We start from the raw sequence: 18,281 nt of genomic DNA, 5'->3' as shown, positions 1-18,281 counted from the left end.
AAAAAAAAAAAAAAAAAAAAACAGAAAAGTAAAACCAAGAGAATGCCAATATCCTGACAAAACTGGCACAAAATTTCCCAGCATGAAACTTGAAGAGCTGTTATACATTTGTAATTTTAAGTTGTTAACTGTATTTCCCGATACTAAATTCTATTTGCATTTGTAGTCTTTATTACATCATCCAGCAGTAACTTCATTGTGTTTGTCAGGTTTCATGTCTATTTTTCTTGTCTTCCCAAATAGACTACAAAGTCTTTACAAACAAGACCCTATTTTACATTTCTATCCCTTTCATGACAACTCAGGTAAAACAGTACACAAACTTGGTATTTGATAATATCCGAGGCAGTCACAAATCCTTTCTACAAAGAAGATTTTAATTATAATTATTAAACGAGCTAAAATTAAGTAATCACTCTGCCAGTACTCTTCTAAGCAATTATTAACATAACCAACAACCTTGAGGGTAACATACTATTATGTACATTTTAGAAACTGGGTAGAAGTAGCTTTTTTAAGATGTTACTGAAGAGCAAGGATTCAAATCTAGTTAGTCTAGCTTGTGAGGACAAAATTATACTGTTAATGGTTACGAGTACAGCTTTGGTGTGAAATAGATCAAGGTCTGTTAATAAGGGTTTGTCAATCACTATGCCTGTAAAATAAAGACAGTAATACCTCACACTGTTGGGGAAACACACACACACACACACACACACACACACACACACACACACACACTTTAAAGTAAGTTAGTCTCACAAACTGATGGAAAGCAAGTGTCAGAGTAACTTCTAGCTATTACTATTATTTTCTTAGAAAGAAGACTTCAACCTTCAATAGTTGATAACTACACAGATGGCAGGGGGAGAGAAAATGGGACTTCCACTGAGGCTTTGAAAGCAAACTTAAAAATGACCTAGGAATGAATGAATGATTAGGCATCTTACCCAATGTGTAAAGCACAAATTTTCCAAGTACACTAGGTAAAGTGCACAACTTATCCATCTTCCCACTGAAGATTTACTGAAAGCCTACTATATTCCTGGCACTGGGCATTCTGCTGGTTTCTAATACTGGATGTAACTGTTCACAGGTCTAAGATCTCAAGGTGCTTATGATGAATGCAGGGCGACAGCTCTGGTTTTCCTTCATATTTAGAACACAAATTCTTGAAAAAGTAACTAGAGCCTCAAGGTAATCATGAATAATAGTCCTGTAAGAGTAATTTGCCACATAGCTTCTTTCAACAATAAAAACAAACCGCTTTATTAAACAGATTAAACATTAAAAATCATGTTCTCTGTCAATTAAAGCTTGATCACTGACTTTCTGCACCTTAAAGAGCCATAAAACAAGGCAGTATACGCTAAAGAAATGCAATAAATAGTAAAGTCTGTCAAATAATAGCCCATATGCTTTTCATTCAAATAGAGTAAGGCTCTGTGTCAATGAATGGGATTTCTATCTGAGCACCGCTGACATCCTGGGGAAAATCATTTTCTGCTGCGGAAGACTGCGCTGTGCATTGTAGAACTATAGCAGCATCACTAACTTTTACCCTGCAGGTGCCAGTAGTACCCTTCCTTGAACTGTGACAAGCAAAAGTGTCTCCAGATGGTGCCAAATGTCAGGAAGGAGGGTAGAGTGGGATGGTGGTCACATGAGTCAAAAACTACTGGGATAAACCCAAAAAATTCCAGTGGTAAGGCATCACAATCATCCAGGGTTTTTTTTTCAAAATGAAAAAATAGTGAAAATTTTACTATTGGAAAAAACATATTATAGGTGCTGAAGAATCCTTGCCAATAGAATTACTATGTTGTATTATTGAACTGTTAAAAAACATTAATGAAAAAGTTAAAATTCAATTTTTTGAATAGTTACTTTAAAGCACATTGTAAATTTTGACGTCTGTTGTTTACTAATTTCATTTAATGATTCCTTATATAAAATTTTCATTCTAAATGAAAACCAATTAAAAACTATTTGAAGAGTCCAGGAGCAGTGGATCACACCTGTAATCCCAGCACTTTGGGAGGCTGAGGTGGGCGAATCACTTGCGGTCAGGAGTTTGAGACCAGCCTGGCCAACAGAGCGAAATCTCATCTCTACAAAAAATACAAAATTAGCCGGCCATGGTGGCATGTGCCTGTATTCCCAGCTACTCAGGAGGCTGAGGCAGGAGAATCACTTGAACCTGGGAGGTGAAGGTTGCAGTGGGCCAAGATCACGCCACTGTGCTCTGCTGGGTGACAGCGACACTTTCGTCTCAAAAAAAAAAAAACTATTTGAAGAACACCATGGAACAACTACTTCTCTAAAGGAGAATGACAAATGCCATTCTAGTTCAACATGTTTAATCTGTGAAAACCTTTGTCAATTTTTTGACTGTGGTTTGCTTTATGAAATTCAAACTTTTTCTACACAGCAAAAAAAAAACTCCACAAAGAATGCTGAAGTGAAACATCCATGAAGGTAAGATAAGCTCATGTGCTGCTGTTTCCAATGGATCTACTTTTACCAGTTATGCCACTGGAGACGATGGGAGTCTGCAAATAAAGAGAAGAACCTGGTCCCGGCGTAAAGGTAAAAGAGAACTTCAGTTAAGAGAACATAATCAATGGTATTAAATATCACAGAACAGACAAGGAAGATAAAGATTAGAAAGTCTTCGTAAATTTGAAATTTAGTTCATAAATGAAACAGCTTAATTATAATCTTCTCAGTGAGCTGGTGGTGAGGCAACACCACTAAAGTCAGCTGCAAAATGAAAGGGAGGGAAGGAAGTGCAATGAACATGTCATGCTTCTTGGCTGCTAAGGAAAAGGGAATAACTAAGGAATAACTAAGGATAAGGCAGAAAAGTCTGTCTCTTTACAGGATTTTAAAAATTTTGGATATCAAGGAAAGTTTTTTTTTTGAGACGGAATCTCACTCTGTCGCCCAGGCTGGAGTGCAATGGTGCAATGTTGGTTTACTGCAACCTCCACCTCCCAGGTTCAAGCGATTCTCCGGCCTCCGCCTCCCCAGTAGCTGGGATTACAGGCACCCACCACCACGCCCAGCTAATTTTTTATATCTTTAGTAGAGACGAGGTTTCACCGTGTTAGCCAGGATCTCTATTTCCTGACTTCACGATCCTCCTGCCTCCGCCTTCCAAAGTGCTAGGGTTACAGGCGTGAGCCCGGCCTAAGAGAAGTTTTTAATTACTAAGTTTGTTAAAACAAGAAAAGCCACGAAGAAAATGTAAAGATGCATTACAAAAACAAAGCAAAACAAAACAAAACAAAAAACTAGTATCTATAAACCTGCTAAGTAGTTGAAGTGTAACACAGAATTCTCAAAGACAAGATTGGAAACACAGAGTGGGGTAAGATCGGCTCAAGCCTTAAATGCCATGATAGTAAACTGTACATTTAATCTATAGGTTTGTGTTTCTCAAAGTAAATTCCTGGAGGCAAGATCCCCTTAAAACAGAGTTCTGAGGTCCAAGACATATGGAAAACACTACATACCATATCTCCCTCTAGGACATAAATTATAGCAGTGAGAGTTTGCGGTGTCCTTATGGTGCTAACCGCCATTCTTCTGAAAACAGACTTCCTTACTTTGTCCCCGCACTCCTACATGCCTCTGTGATTGGTCCAAGGGGTGAGTGGAATGAGTATAGAGGAGAGGGAATGGGAGAAAACCACCACAAAGACGGGAGGTCCAGTCATCTTTACCTTCAGGCTCACTCTCTGCATTTCTCAAATTGGATTACTGTCACTTGTAAAATCCAAATAATAAAAGTTCCAAAATGAACTCTGTCTTGTAGTAAAGAAATTTATTTTTGTTGTATCAAGAATTTTCAAAGTAATCACACACACACAATATCACACATGTATACATTTTAGAGAGCTGAAGACCAAACTGAGAAACACTACAGGCCACGGTCATCAAATCACGAAGCAGCCTGTTTTTGTACCCCCTAGGAGCTAAGCATGCCTTTTACATTTTTAAAGAGTTATAGAACAGAGGCTGTATGTGGCCCTCAAAGCCTAAAATATATACTACTTGATGCTACAGAAAATGCTTGCTGATTCCTGTAGACAATTTTTAAAAGTTTTTAAAGAAAAGTTGTAAAACAGAATTCGAATTATTAAATCAATTCAGTATATTACATGGCTGACATTCAATCAAGTTTTGTTTTTTGTTTTTTTTTTAAATAAAACTCTTCCTGAAAACTGGACTTATGAACAACTGAGAGTTCAGAAAGCTCAGCTCGACTTCTCATGTCTACTTCGGGCTGCTGCCAAAAGGCATCCGGATTTATACGCAACCCCACAAAACCTCGAAGAAATGTCCTATTTTTGTCAGATTCTGTTCTGGCAGTCTCGCTTTTCACACTGTCTCAGACACTTTTTCTCAAAGTGAGCTCCACAATACTTATGGTTTACAAAGGAGCCTGTCTCAATCAAAGACACTTCAATGAAATCAGATAAAATAAAGTGAAACCAATTAATGATAGGACTACTCAGAGCCTTAAACAAATCTTCAAGAGGAGGATGTTTGTAGGCTTCATTTTCTAAGCTACTAGGCCAGACTAAGATCTCCTGTTTTTCTTCTAAGGAAGCTTTCTGAGAACTACTGTTTGCCTGAGGCCCAGTTTTTAAGACGACAATCTAGGGATACTGTCAATAGTCAACAAAGTCCTGGTGAGGCTGCTGTACTATGAGTCTACATCTACCAGTGACCAAAGCCAAACAACAGCACAGGTCCTGTTCCAAGGGAAACACCTGCAAATCTCACTTCAATCCTCTCTTTTTATGATAAAAGTTACAATGTCTCAAAATTCCACAAAGTTTTTTGCAGATAAATAAGTAAATTGCTTTGAATCCTGCCACATAGCTATGAGACACATCCTTTCAAATTCTGACCAACTCTTGGTTTTCCTCTCCCTGCTCCCTACTCCCAAACAGGCATAGGCTGTGACATTGAGAGCAATGAGTCATCAACACATCTGTAATACATCACATCTGTAATACATCACATTTGTACAATAACCCTAAAAGGTTATTGTACAAATAAGCCATTTTGCTACTTAAGGCTTTACATCTTATGTTGAGAAAAATATGGAACTAGAGGAATTTGAGAACATAAAACAGCACAAGGTGACGACAATCAACGGCAGGTTCACCACTTGGTTTTATTTCTAATCCTGGTTGATGCAAACTTGACTCTTCGAATCCCAGGGATCAGACCACAGAGTCCCTTCCTACTCTACTCCATTCTCTTATTCCCTCAAGATACCCTACAAACATGTGATTGGTCCAAGTAAAGTTGAATCTCATTTGCAACCACTTTTTAATATAAATTATTTACCCATATATGGACTTATAAGTTGACTAACAAACTACATACAGCAAAGGTCATATATTACTATTCATGTAGCAGATCAACTTTAGGGTTTGAGTATCAATTTAAATTCATTTTACATTTACCTACTTTACATAATGTTTGTTACTCATAGGGGTCTTATGATGAAACAAAATAATACATGACTAGGTTGAAACATGAATATTGCAAGCTGTCATGCAAAGAAACCTCTGTCTACCAGAAAAGGGCCAAAACATATTAATATGACCAATGTTAACAATTAAAAATGGATGGCTCTCCCGTCTCAAAGTAAGGAGATGAATCATAAAGAGTAACAGGCACAGAAAACAAACTTTAACCATAATCCAGAGTAGGCAAAGAAAATACATAGTTTTAAGAGTTTCTCATTAGGCACTGGTAAAATGCTTCTAAAAATTACATGCTATGGATAGGGAAGAGAAGATATACAAAAAAAAAAAAAAAAAACAGGGGTTTTCTCAAAGACAATGCAATCTCTAAGTTAGCAGACACATATGAACATATAATCATCTTAGTCCGTTTCTGTTGCTATAAAATAATAGCTGAAAGTGGGTAATTTATTTAGAAAGAGGTTTACTGGGCTTACAGTTCTGCGCACTGGAAGACTAGGCATCTGGTGAAAGGCTCCAGCTGCTTCCACTCCTGGCTAATGGGGGGCTAGCATGCAGAGATCACAGGGCAACAAAGAAGAAGAAAGGGAAGGCGCCAGACTCACACCTCCCATTAGACCCCACCTTAAACATTCGGGACTAAATTTCAACATGCTATTTAGAGGATCCAAATATCCAAACCATAGTACCCATGTCAATTTGGACAATAGATATAAAGCTAATTTTTTTTTCTTGTCTTCTTGAAGCAGGTTCTCACTTTGTCACCTAAACTGGAGTACAGTAGCATAATCATGGCTCACTGCAGCCTCAATTTCCCAGGCTAGAGGGATCACCCTACCTTAGCTTTCCAAGTAGCTGGGACCACAGGTGTGCATCACCACATCCAGCTAATTCTTTAATATTTTGTAATTCTCCCTCTGCTGCCCAGGCTAGTCTCAAACTCCTGGGCTCAAGCAATCCTTCTGCCTTGGCCTCCCAAAATGCTGGGATTATAGGTCTGAGCCACCACGCCTGGCCTGAAGCTTAGTTCTTAACCTTTACCTTAAGGTATTATTACTTACTCTGAGGCAACCTCCAAAGCAAGCCCAACAGAATTTCAGAAACTGATTTTTTCCATATAAGACCATGGCCACAATGTAGGTATATGTGAGAACAGAGAGGTACAGCAGGGAGACCAACAGAAGATGGGCTTTGCAAAAAGTATTAGGCCAAGTGACAGAGAAAAGGTATTCTGAATGAGAGAACACTACAAAATAGAACAATTACAACAAACCTTGAAGAAATGGTAAATGTTTATGAAGAAAACCTCATGACATTAAACAAATTCAAGCAAAAGCATGAGTTAATGGCTATTAGTCTGGAGTGTTGTAGGAGAGAAGAAGGTTAAGATTACCTTCTTTAGAAGCCTTCAGGATTCCAGTCTAACCTTTTGGTTATTAACAACAGAACAGAGTCACATAGTACAACAGAGTATTAAGCTGAGTAACATATTTTTTTTTTTTTTAAAAGCACTTCAGAGCTCAGGCCTACTCATATCTAAGGAATAGGCACCTAAACACGACACACTAAGCAATCCTGAAGACCAATGCTTAACTGCACTGCAACTAAGATTTTCAGGCTCTAAATGACAAAATGATTTGAGGCCCTAAAAGCTTCAACAATATAAGAATAATTATTCTATGCATTAGTATAACTTCTGATTATTCTGTTTGGGTTTTTTGTTGTTGTTGTTTTTAATCTGACAGTCAAGTTATGCCTGTGGGCCACATGAAAGAGAGTACTTCAAGAGATAGGGATGTCCTTAAAAGTCAACACTCAATTCCTATCATATATATCCTAAAAGAATGTAACTTTTTTTAAAAAAGTGAATCCATAGTAACACTGAATAGTATATTATTAACTAGCCTTAATCAAAAGTTTAAACTCTGTGTCAGCAGAACTATGTTTAGAACACTATCTAAAAGATGACCTTGGAACAGGATGCTTTTTCAATATTGCTTAATTGGGAAAATGGGAGTAAGAATAGTGTATAATAGGTTTCAAGATTTTTTTTTTTTTTTAAGGAATAAAATCTGCCCAATTTTAAACTCTCTACACTTCAATGGAGAGAGAAAATGCTAAAATATTTTTTATCAAACAAAATAAAAGATACTAAAATGTTCTTAACTTGAATATTCTTTAAAGGAAAAATGGAGAGAAAACTATTTTTAAAAGCATTCTCAAGGCCCGGTGCGGTGGCTCTCGTCTGTAATCCCAGATTTGGGAGGCCGAGGCAGAGGGATCACTGGAGCTTAGGAGTTCAACACTAGACTGGGCAACATAGGGAAACCTTGTCTCTACAAAGAATATAAAAATTAGGCGGGCATGGTTGTGTACACCTGTAGTCCTGGCTACTCAGGAGGCTGAGGTGGGAGGCTGGCTTGAACGCATGAAGCAGGGGGTGCAGTGAGCCAAGATTATGCCACTGCACTCAAGCCTGGGCCATAAAGCCAGATTTTGTCTCCCTCTCTCTCAAATAAAAAAAAAAAGCCAGATGGTACCTAAAATTGTAACATATTACCTATCAAAAGGGAAATATCTGATTTCCAAGTTTGTGCTTAATAAAATAAACCTCTATCACAGATTTGGTCATCGATTTCACATTTCCATTTGCTGTTATACAAACTTTTTGCTAAATTTGCCTTATTTTAGCTTCAATAATAAACAATATAAATCTATAGTTTGCTCTCTTTCAGAGATTTAAAAAGAAATAAAACTTACCTGAAGCCAGGCATGGTGGCTCACACCAGTAATCCCAGCACTTTGGGAAGCCAAAGCAGGCGAATCACTTGAGGTCGGGAGTTTGAAACCAGCCTGACCAACATGGTGAAAACACATCTCTACTAAAAATTAAAAATTAGTCGGGCATGGTGGCAGGCACCTGTACTCTAGCCTGGGCGACAGAGCAAAAAAAAAACAGAAAAACAAACAAACAAAAAAAGTACCTAAATTTTCCCAAGAAGATACACTAATCCTTTTCAGAATATTTTTAAAGTGTAAAATCTTCTAAGTTTTTAACAGCTTTACTGGGATTTAGTCGAAAACCAATAATATACACTTATTTTAAAGTGTGCAATGTGACAAGTTTTGGCATATGTATATATACCATAACCAAAATCAAAATAAAGATATTCACAATTCTGAGTTTCCTTTCTGCCTCCTTGTAATCTTTCCTCCTGCTTCCCTTTGCCCCAGGAAACCATGGATCTACTTTTTGTCACTACAGATCAGTTTGCATTTTCTGTAATTTTAGATAAGTAGACTCATGCAGTATATATTATCTTGATACATTTAGAAAAATACATTTAGAAAATTGAGTATAATTATTTTAAGATCCATCTATGTTGTTGCATGTATCAAGTTCATTCCTTTTTTACTGCTTAATAGAAATTCGTTGTAGAACACACTACAATTTGTTGATCCACTCACCTGTTGCTGGATATTGGGGTTATGTTTGTGTGACTATTATAATAAAGCTAATATGAACATTTGTGTTCAGGCCTTTGTATTCAGATGTTTTCATTTTCCTTGGTTAAATATGTAGGAATGGAATGACTGGGCCATATGGTAGATGTTTAACATTTTAAGAAAGTGTTAAATTATTTTCCAAAATTATTGTACCACTTTATATACTCACTGCCAATGTATGAAAGTACTAGCTGTTCCACATGATGAGGCCTTTAAATTTCAGACATTTTAACAGCTATCTAATATTAATAGTATCTAACTGCTAGAAACTCTATGTGTCCCTCCAAAATTCTTATGCTGAAACCTAATCAGGAATGCCATGGTAGCAAGAGGTGGGGCATCTGGGAGGTAATGAGGTCATGAGGATGGAGCCTCCGAGAATAGGATCAGTGCCCTTGTCCCTCCTGCCATGTAAGCACACATAAAAAAGACGGCCATCTATCAACCAGCAAGCATCTCCCAACAGACATGAAACACATTGGTGTCTTGATCTTAGACTTCCCACAGCCTCCAGAAATATAAGAAATAAATTTGTGGTTTGTAAGCTACCCAGTTAATGGTACACTGTTACAGCAAACCAATGGGACTAACACACTCACTGTAGTCTTAATTTGCCCCTCCTTAATGAGTATTTGTCATATTCACACATTCTTTGGATTAGTATCTGTTCAGATCATTCCTGCCCTTTAAAAACTGATTATTTCCTTATTATTTACTTTTCAGAGTCTTTTAATCTTTGTTCTTTATTTTGATGAAGTAAAATTAATTAATTTCTTCCAGAGATTGTGTTTTTAGTATCTAAGAAATGTTTACCTAATAAACAATATTTTCTCCTATGTTTTCTTCTAAAAGCTGTATAAAGTTTTATATTTAGGTCTATATTGAGCTATTTTTTTAATATGGTACTATGTATAGACTGTAGTTACTTTGTGTGTGTGGGAGGGGGTTAAAGGAGAAATGGATATCCAATTGTTCCACAATCAACTATCAGAAAGACTATCATTTTAAAAATCTAGCTAGATTGCCTTTGCACCTTGACTGGAAAGCAACTGACCATATCTGAATAACTATTTCTGGCCACTAACACAAGACTTAGCTATCTTTATGCCAATACAATACTTTAAATTACCATAGCTTTATAATAAGTCTTGAAACCAGGCAGTATAAGTGCTTTTTGCTCTTTTTCAAGATTGTTTGCATTTCTATTAAATTTTAGAAACAGCTTATCAACTATTACAAAAAAAGCCTGCTGAGATTTTGACTGCGATTGTGTTGAATCCACAGAATCAATTTGAGAAGAACTGACATTTTAACTATATATATTTGTTTGAGACAGGGTCTCGCTCTACCATCTAGGCTGGAATGCAGTGGTGCAAACATGGATCACTGCAGCCTGAACTTCTTGGGCTCAGGCAGTCCTCCTGCCTCAGCCTCCCAATGAAGCTTGGACCACAGGCCCGCGCCACCATGCCCAGCTAATTTTTTAATTATTTGTAGAGACAAAGTCTCACTTTGTTGCCCAAGCTGGTTTCAAACTCCTGGCCTTAAGTGATCCTCACACCTCAGCCTTTCAATGTGTTGGGATTACAGGTGTGAGCCATTGCACCCAGCCCACGTCAACAATATTAAGTCTTCTACCTAAAGAACATTTAATTAGAACTTCGAGTTCTCCCAGTAGTGTTTGGTTGCCTTCAGTGTAGAGTTTTTGCACATTCTGTCATATTTTTGAGGAATTACATATATTTTTATACTACTGTATAAACTGTATTGCTTTCAAATTTCAATTTCCCATTGCTCATTGGTATACAGAAATACAATTTAGTTGTGTAGGTTAATCATGTATTCTACGACCTTGCTAAACTCACTCATTAGTTCTAGTAACAAGATACTGCAGTATTTTCTATAGAGATGATCATGATATCTGCAAATAAAGACGGTTTCACATCTTTCTTTGCCATCTAGGTGTCTTTCATTTCTTTCCCATCTAGGTGTCTTTCATTTCTTTCCCATCTAGGCGTCTTTCATTTCTTTTTCTGGCCTTATTGTACCAATTAGAACCTCAAATACAATGTTAAATGGAAGCAGTGAAAGCAGACATCCTGTGTTGTTCCTGAGGAAACATTCAGTGTTTAGTAGAGGAAAAGCAATCAGTGTTTCACCATCAGCATGCTGTAAAATGCTGTTTTTTCACAGGCACCCTACAATGAGGAAATTCTCTTTTACTCCAAGTTTGCTGAGAATTTCTATTAAGAATGGATGTCAAAAGCTTTTTCTAAATCCCCTAAGATAACCATGATTTTCATTTTTTGTTCTATTAATACACTGAGTTACATGAACTGTTTTCTATTCCTGAGATAAAGCTCACTAGGTCATGACATATCATCCCATCAATATACTGTTGGATTCCATCTGAAAATTTGTTAAGACTTTTTATATCTACGTTCACAAGGGAATTGGTCTGTAATTTCATTTTCTTGCCTGCTTTTCAAAACAGGGTAATGCTATGCTCACAGAATGAACTGAGAAGTATGTCCTGCTCTCCGATTTTCTAAAAGAGTATGTATAGAATTAAGATTTTTTTTTTCTTAAATATATAGAATTAAACAGTGAAGCCATCTGGGCCTACAGTTTTCTTTGTCAGAAGGTTTATAAGTTCAATTTCCTAAGATATAGGACCATTCAGGTTACCTGTTTCTTGAGTAAGCTTTGGTAGTTTGTTAATTTCAAGAAATTTGTGCATTTCTTCAAAAGTTGAGTATTACTGGTAAAAAGTTAATTATAATATTTGCTTATTATCCTTCAAAAATATCTGTGACTCTGTAGTGATGTCATCTTTCTTGTTCTTGATACTAGTAATTTGCACAGAATCGGATTTCTATCTAGTATGATTGTCCTTCGGCTTGGAGAATTTCTTTTAACACTGTAGCTAAGGCCTATTTGCAGTAAATTCTTTCAATTTTTAACATGCCTAAAAAGGTCTGTATCTACTGGGTGTAGAATTCTAGGCTGACAAGTATAGGTCTCCCTTGAGCACTTCAAAGCACTTGCTCTGTCTTATCCATAACAAGGTTTCAGATGAAAAACCGGCTGTCTTCCTCTCTTTGTTCCTCTGTGCCTAATCTGTCTTTTGTTTTCTGTTGTTTGTTTTTTTTTTTCTTTATCACTGACTTTAATCAATTTGATTAGAGTGCTTCTGGGTAGTTTTTGTACTCAGGATTAACTGATTTTTTTTTTTTTTTTTTACTCTGTCACCCAGATGGAGTGCAGTGGTGTGATTTCGGCTCACTGCAACCTCTGCCTCCTGGGTTCAAGTGATCTACTCACCTCAGTCTCCCAAGTAGCTGAGACTACAGGCATGTGCCACAACACCTAGCTAACTTTTTAAAAAAAACTTTTTGATAGAGACAGGGTTTTACCATGTTGCCCATGCTGATCTTGAACTCCTCCCAAGGTGCTGGGATTACAGGCATGGACCACAGCACCCAGCTTAGATCTGTGGTTTTACAATTTTCACTAATTTCCAAGTTAGAACATTTTTGCCATTATTTTTTCATATATTGTTTTAATCATACTCTCCCTTCAATGACTAACCACATATATATTAGGCCACTTGACAATAAACCATGGCTCATTATAATGCTCACCACTTTTTTTTACTTTTTCTTTTCGTGCTTCATCTATTGCCACATCTTTATGTTTACTAACCTACTCTTTGTTCATTCTGAAATTAATCTTATCTTTTTCCACCTTAAATATTGTAGTTTTCATCTTCAGAGATTTAATTTGAGAGAGAGAGAAAGAGAGAGAGTGTGCGTGCATGCGTGTGTGTGTATCATCTTCTATGTCTCTATTAAACTTTCCTCTAGCTCAGGTATCTACTAATAGCCTGTAGGCCAAATCCTATCTACCACCTATTTTACAAATAAAGCTATACTTCACTGTACGACACTCTTAATTGTTTACACATTGTCTACTGCTGCTTTTGTACTACAACAGAGGTGGGTAGTATGATAGAGATTGTATGGGCAACAAAGCCTAAAATATATACCATCTGAGTCTTTAAAGAAAAATTTTCCCAGCTCTTGATCTTGCCATCTTGGGCATAGAGAACACAAATATAATAACTGTTTTAGGCTGGGCACCATGGATCACACCCATAATCCCAGCGCTTTGGGATGCCAAGGCAGAAGGTCTGTCTGAAGCCAAGAGTTCAAGGTGAGCCTGGGCAACATAGTGAGACCCTGTCTTTACAAAAAACAAAAAAATTACTGTTTTAATGTTCTTATCTAATAATTCTATCACGACCATGTCATTTGTGGGTTGGTTTTGACTCCCTGATTTTTTTCTCGTTATGGGTATTTTCTTGCTCCTTTGTAAGACCGACATATTTTGATTTTGCCCTTCTAAGTGCTGGATATTTTTCTATTCCTATGGTCTTGAGCTTTGTTCTGGTACACAGTTAAGTTTGATCCTTTCAATCCTTCTTTAAGTTTGCCAGGTGAAAACAGAGCATCTTTAGTCTGTAGCCAATTTTATATTACTACTAAAACAAAACCCTTCTAAGCACTCTAGTGAATGCCCTATAAATTATGAGATTTTCCATTCTGGCTACTGTTAACAGGCACAATTCATAGCCCTAATGAATTTTAGAAATTGTTCCCCCTAATTTTTTTTGGATGGTTTTCCCCAGTCCCCACCATGGAGTAGTTTCTTTACACAAGCATGCTGACCAATATTCAGCTGAAGACTCAAAGGAAACCTCTGCAGATCTCTGGAACTCTTTGTACAGTTCATTTCTCTCTACTTTGCAGCCCTACTAACTGTCTTGCCCTCTGTGGACTCCCAGTTTCTCAGGAATCACTTATCCTTCCATGTCTGATGTTCAGTATCTGGAAAATTATTGTTTTATGTATTTTGTCCAGGTTTTTGCTCCAAGCCAGAGAGTAATTCTACCCCATGTTACTCCATCTTGGCAAGAAGCAAAAGTCTTAAAAGCTACTAAAGTTTTCCAAAGAGGGGAAACTGTTTAAAAGGCAAACAATGGAAAATAATGATAAAGTAAATGGGAGTTACTGCATATATTTAGGGGGAAAGAAAGGCAAATTTCCTCATGAAGTTTATTACTGTATTGATTGTTATATTTAGAGAATGTTATTTTACATTAACTAACTTACTCATCAAAATATATCATTAGCAGTCACTCTAACTCTTGCTGGTAATGAAATAAAAATGTTAAATTTTAAATTTCAAAATGTTTACACATATGAATATAGCAATTCCACTTACCAGAATTTACTCAACAGATTATATATATAATATATATATAAAAAACAAGTAATTAAAAATATATTTACATGCCCTGTGAGACAAGCTATATTTTCCTAGTTCACTTAACCTAGAATATTTATGTAATGCTTTTTCAAAAAAATATTTTAAATTTCAAAATAGTACTGAGATTACAGAAATGCTGTAAAAGCAGTACAAGTAGTACAAAGAATTCCTAATCTCCTTTCACTCAGACCTCCATAAGGCTAACATTTTACACCTCATTTGCATATTATGTTCAAATCATTTAAAAGCACACTGCGGATATAGTACTACTTTATCCAAAATATTTCAGCGTTTATTTCCTAACAACAAGTACGTTCTTTCATACAATTATCACTGATTCAATACTAATACCTAATCTACAGATTTTATTCAAATTTTGCCAGCTGTCCCACAGAAATCCTTTATGGGGACCCCTGGTGGGTGGAGTAGGTATTCTGAGACTCTACCACTGTCCTCAGGCCAAATCAGGAGGGCCACCAGTTTTTGTAAATAAAGTTGTGCTGGAACACAGATATGCGATTCTTTTAGAAACTGTCTACGGCTGATTTGGGGATAGAAGGACAGAGTCTAGAAGTCCTAACACACTTAGTGAGGCCCTCTAAACTTAACATGCTTATTATCTGATCCATTACAGAAAACATTTGGCAACTCCAGCTTTATAGCAAAAGAAAAAAATTTTTTCCTGGTTCAGGATAACTATAGCTCTGTGTCTTTGGTCTCCTTTAATCTAGAGGAGTTTCTCAATCTTTTATATTTTATAACCTTAAAATTTAGGAAGCACACATGACAATTTATTTTCTAGAATGGCCCTCAATTTATTTCTGTCTGACGTTTCCTTATTGTTAGATTTAGCTTATATGCATTTTTGGCAAGAATACCACAAAAGTGATCATGTGTCTTTCTTGGGATGCACATGATATCTATTTGTCCATTACTGGTGATCATAATTTACATAATTAAGATGATGTCTGACAGGCTTCTCCACTGTCATGTTATTACTTTTCCCTATTATCATCAAATACATATTTTGTGAGGGTATACTTTGAGACTCTGTAAATATTGTGTTTATCATCAAACATTAACCCAGTCATGGAAGCACCCACTGATGATTTTTGTCTATTGAGGTTGTCAAAACCTTACATTCCTTCTACACTTATTAGGCAACGTGCTTCTGTCAGGAAAAGCTATCCTCTTTATCCCATTTATTGATTACAAATAATTTTTATTTATACAAATAAATAATATTTATCCTGAATTAATTATCTCAGTATAGACTTCTAAGCTGTTGTTTTATTACATGGTAATTAATCCATTACTACTATCATTATTTATCTTGATCAGAGTGTCCCAGATTTCCCCTTCAAACTGTCCTTTGTATCCTTCTGCAGGTTGCCATCATTCTTTAAGTGTAACAGCTTTTTAAAATAACAGCGATAATTTGGAAATAACCTAAATGGTCATCAATGTGAAATATTAAATTAAAAATTGTATGAAAAACCATGGAGCCATCAAAGGGAAATATCAAGGTAGAAGATGCACAGTTAAGTGGCGTTAAAAGGTGTAGAACAATGATAGAGTGTGATCTCAGTTGAGTTTATGAAGAAAAAGGACAGGCATATACATATATACACATGCTTCAAAGACACCAAAAAAAAACTGCTAAAGAGGCGAGGTTTGTACTGACTATAGGACATGGCTATAGAACTAGCTCTCTTTATTTTACAACCCCGGCTGCTGGAAATTTTTTAAATAATTTAAGACTAATACTTTTAACATTCATAATTAAAATGTATACTGTACAACTTTTTATATTCAAGAATTGATAAAACTTGTGTTTTCTTAAAATGGGTAAAAATTTTTTTTTCCTTAAAATTCTTTCCTAAAAGCATTTACTTTCAAATTTCGCCTGCAATCAACAAATTGTGATGGGCTAACCATAGCGAGATATAGAAAGCTATCTCTACCCTGCCATCCATGTTGTATTCACTACAGGAAACTCAAGACTAATTCTCAGGTTTCATTTTCCCTTTTCAATTATATCCTTTTATTCCTGTTTTTGGTGGGGGAGGGGAGGAGAGAGGAAAGAAAGGGAAGATGAGAATAAGTTTATACTCTAGATAGTAATATTTGAATGACTTCAAGAGTACATAATATAATTTCTAAAACAACAGGATCCATACTTTCATAAAATGTGTGTGTAAAAAGCTGACAAATATAATGCTCACCTAGTAAGTCGTTTAGGTGGAGGCCGCTCACCAAATTTCCTGGGAAAAAAAATAAAGAAAATAAATTAAGTAAGTCATATGATACACTCTACAGTAAGCTTTTCAGGCATCATAAAATCTCCGTTATGACTTACACTTCAATGTCACTGAAACACAATGAAGACAGAAATCCTCCGGTAAGCATTTGTACCCCAAAATTACAAAATACACATTTAAAAATGGTTCTTAAACACAAACAACGAACCAAAAGTAAGCCTTATGGACCCACTCTGAACAAGTAGCACACTGATTACATGTGGAGGGTAGGTATCTTTTATAGATGACTTACCAATAAAACAACTAACCAAAGACCCTCACAAAGTTTATCATGTGTCAGGCACCAATGCTATACATCTGTTATACAACCTATGTAATCATAAAATAATTCTATTGGTTGGGTGCAGCGGCTGACGCCTATAATTCCGACACTTTGGGAGACTGAGGCAGGTAGATTATTTAAGGTTAGGAGTCTGAGACCAGCCTGGCCAACATGTTGAAGCCCCGTCTCTACTAGAAATACAAAAATTAGCTGGGCAGTAGTGGCGTGCACCTGTAATCCCAGCTACTCAGTAGGCTGAGACAGGAGACTCCCTTGAGGCTGAGAGAGGTACAGGTTGCGGTGAGCCAAGATCAGGCCACTGTACTCCAGTCTGGGCAAAAGTGAGACCCTGTCTCAAAAAAAAAAAAAAAAAAAATTCTATGAGACAGGTGTGGTGGTGTATGCCTGTAGTTGCAGCTACTTGGGAGGCTGAGGTAGCAAAATAGACTGAACCCAAAAGTTCAAGGCTACAATGAGCCATGACTGCACCACTGTACTCCATCCTGGATGACACAGCAAGACTCTGTCTAAAAGCAAGAAGAAAATTCTATTGGGTATAAACAGGCCTCATTTTAAAGACGTAAAAAGCAACAAGCCCAATGTCACAAAGTAAGCATTAGGCAGAGATGAGACTTCCTAGATTTTAACTATTTAATTTGCCTACAGTCTACAGCTTTTAAAATGGCCTAGCATAGAAGCATTTCAGCTGGTTGGGAGTGGACAAAGAGAAAAGCAGGAGCAAAGGCAAGAAAGCACACTCAGGTTGGAACTGGAGTACAACACGGCAGTTAAGAGAAAGTCTCCAGAGTAAGATTGGCTGGGTTCAAATCCATGATTTGGTATTTATTTGCTGTGTAACCCTGAAGTTACTTGACTCCCTAGATCTCAGTTTCCTCATCTGTAAAAAGGGCACAGTGACCGTGCTTACCTCAAAGAGTTGTTGAGGGAATTAAATATATTAATCAATATACAGAAAACACCTAAGAGTTGTTGAGGGAATTAAATATATTAATCAATATACAGAAAACACCTAAGGCCAGGCACGGTGGCTCATGCCTGTAATCCCAGCACTTCGGGAGGCTGAGGAGGGTGGATCACCTCATTTCAGGATTTCAAGACCAGCCTGGCTAACATGGTGAAACCCCGTCCTATTAAAAATACAAAAATTAGACAGATGTGGTGGCACGGGCCTGTAATCCCAGCTACTCAGGAGGCTGAGGCAGGAGAATTGCTTGAACCCAGGAGGCGGAGGTTGCAGTGAGCCAAGATCGTGCCACTGCACTCCAGCCTGAGTGACAAGAGTGAGACTCCATTAAGAAAGAAAGAAAAGGAAAGAAAAGGAAAGAAAGA

The 18,281-nt window shown here is 36.8% G+C and overlaps 1 protein-coding gene across 4 annotated transcripts in view; it reads right to left on the bottom strand.

The window, feature by feature from the left end:
• RBPJ (recombination signal binding protein for immunoglobulin kappa J region) overlaps positions 1-18,281 on the bottom strand; it is a 117,467-nt gene that overhangs the window by 32,800 nt on the left and 66,386 nt on the right. For all 4 annotated transcript variants that reach the window (XM_017505101.2, XM_017505102.2, XM_017505103.2 and 1 more), the window contains one exon: positions 16,574-16,612. In XM_017505101.2, coding sequence (XP_017360590.1) covers positions 16,574-16,612 — 39 coding nt within the window. The remainder of the gene's footprint in view (positions 1-16,573; positions 16,613-18,281) is intronic.

The sequence above is a fragment of the Cebus imitator genome, unplaced genomic scaffold (genome assembly GCF_001604975.1).
Source record: "Cebus imitator isolate Cc_AM_T3 unplaced genomic scaffold, Cebus_imitator-1.0 Scaffold333, whole genome shotgun sequence".
NCBI lineage: Eukaryota > Metazoa > Chordata > Mammalia > Primates > Cebidae > Cebus > Cebus imitator.
The sequence above is the reverse complement of the archived record's forward strand: the minus strand, read 5'-3'. Positions and strand labels throughout refer to the sequence as shown.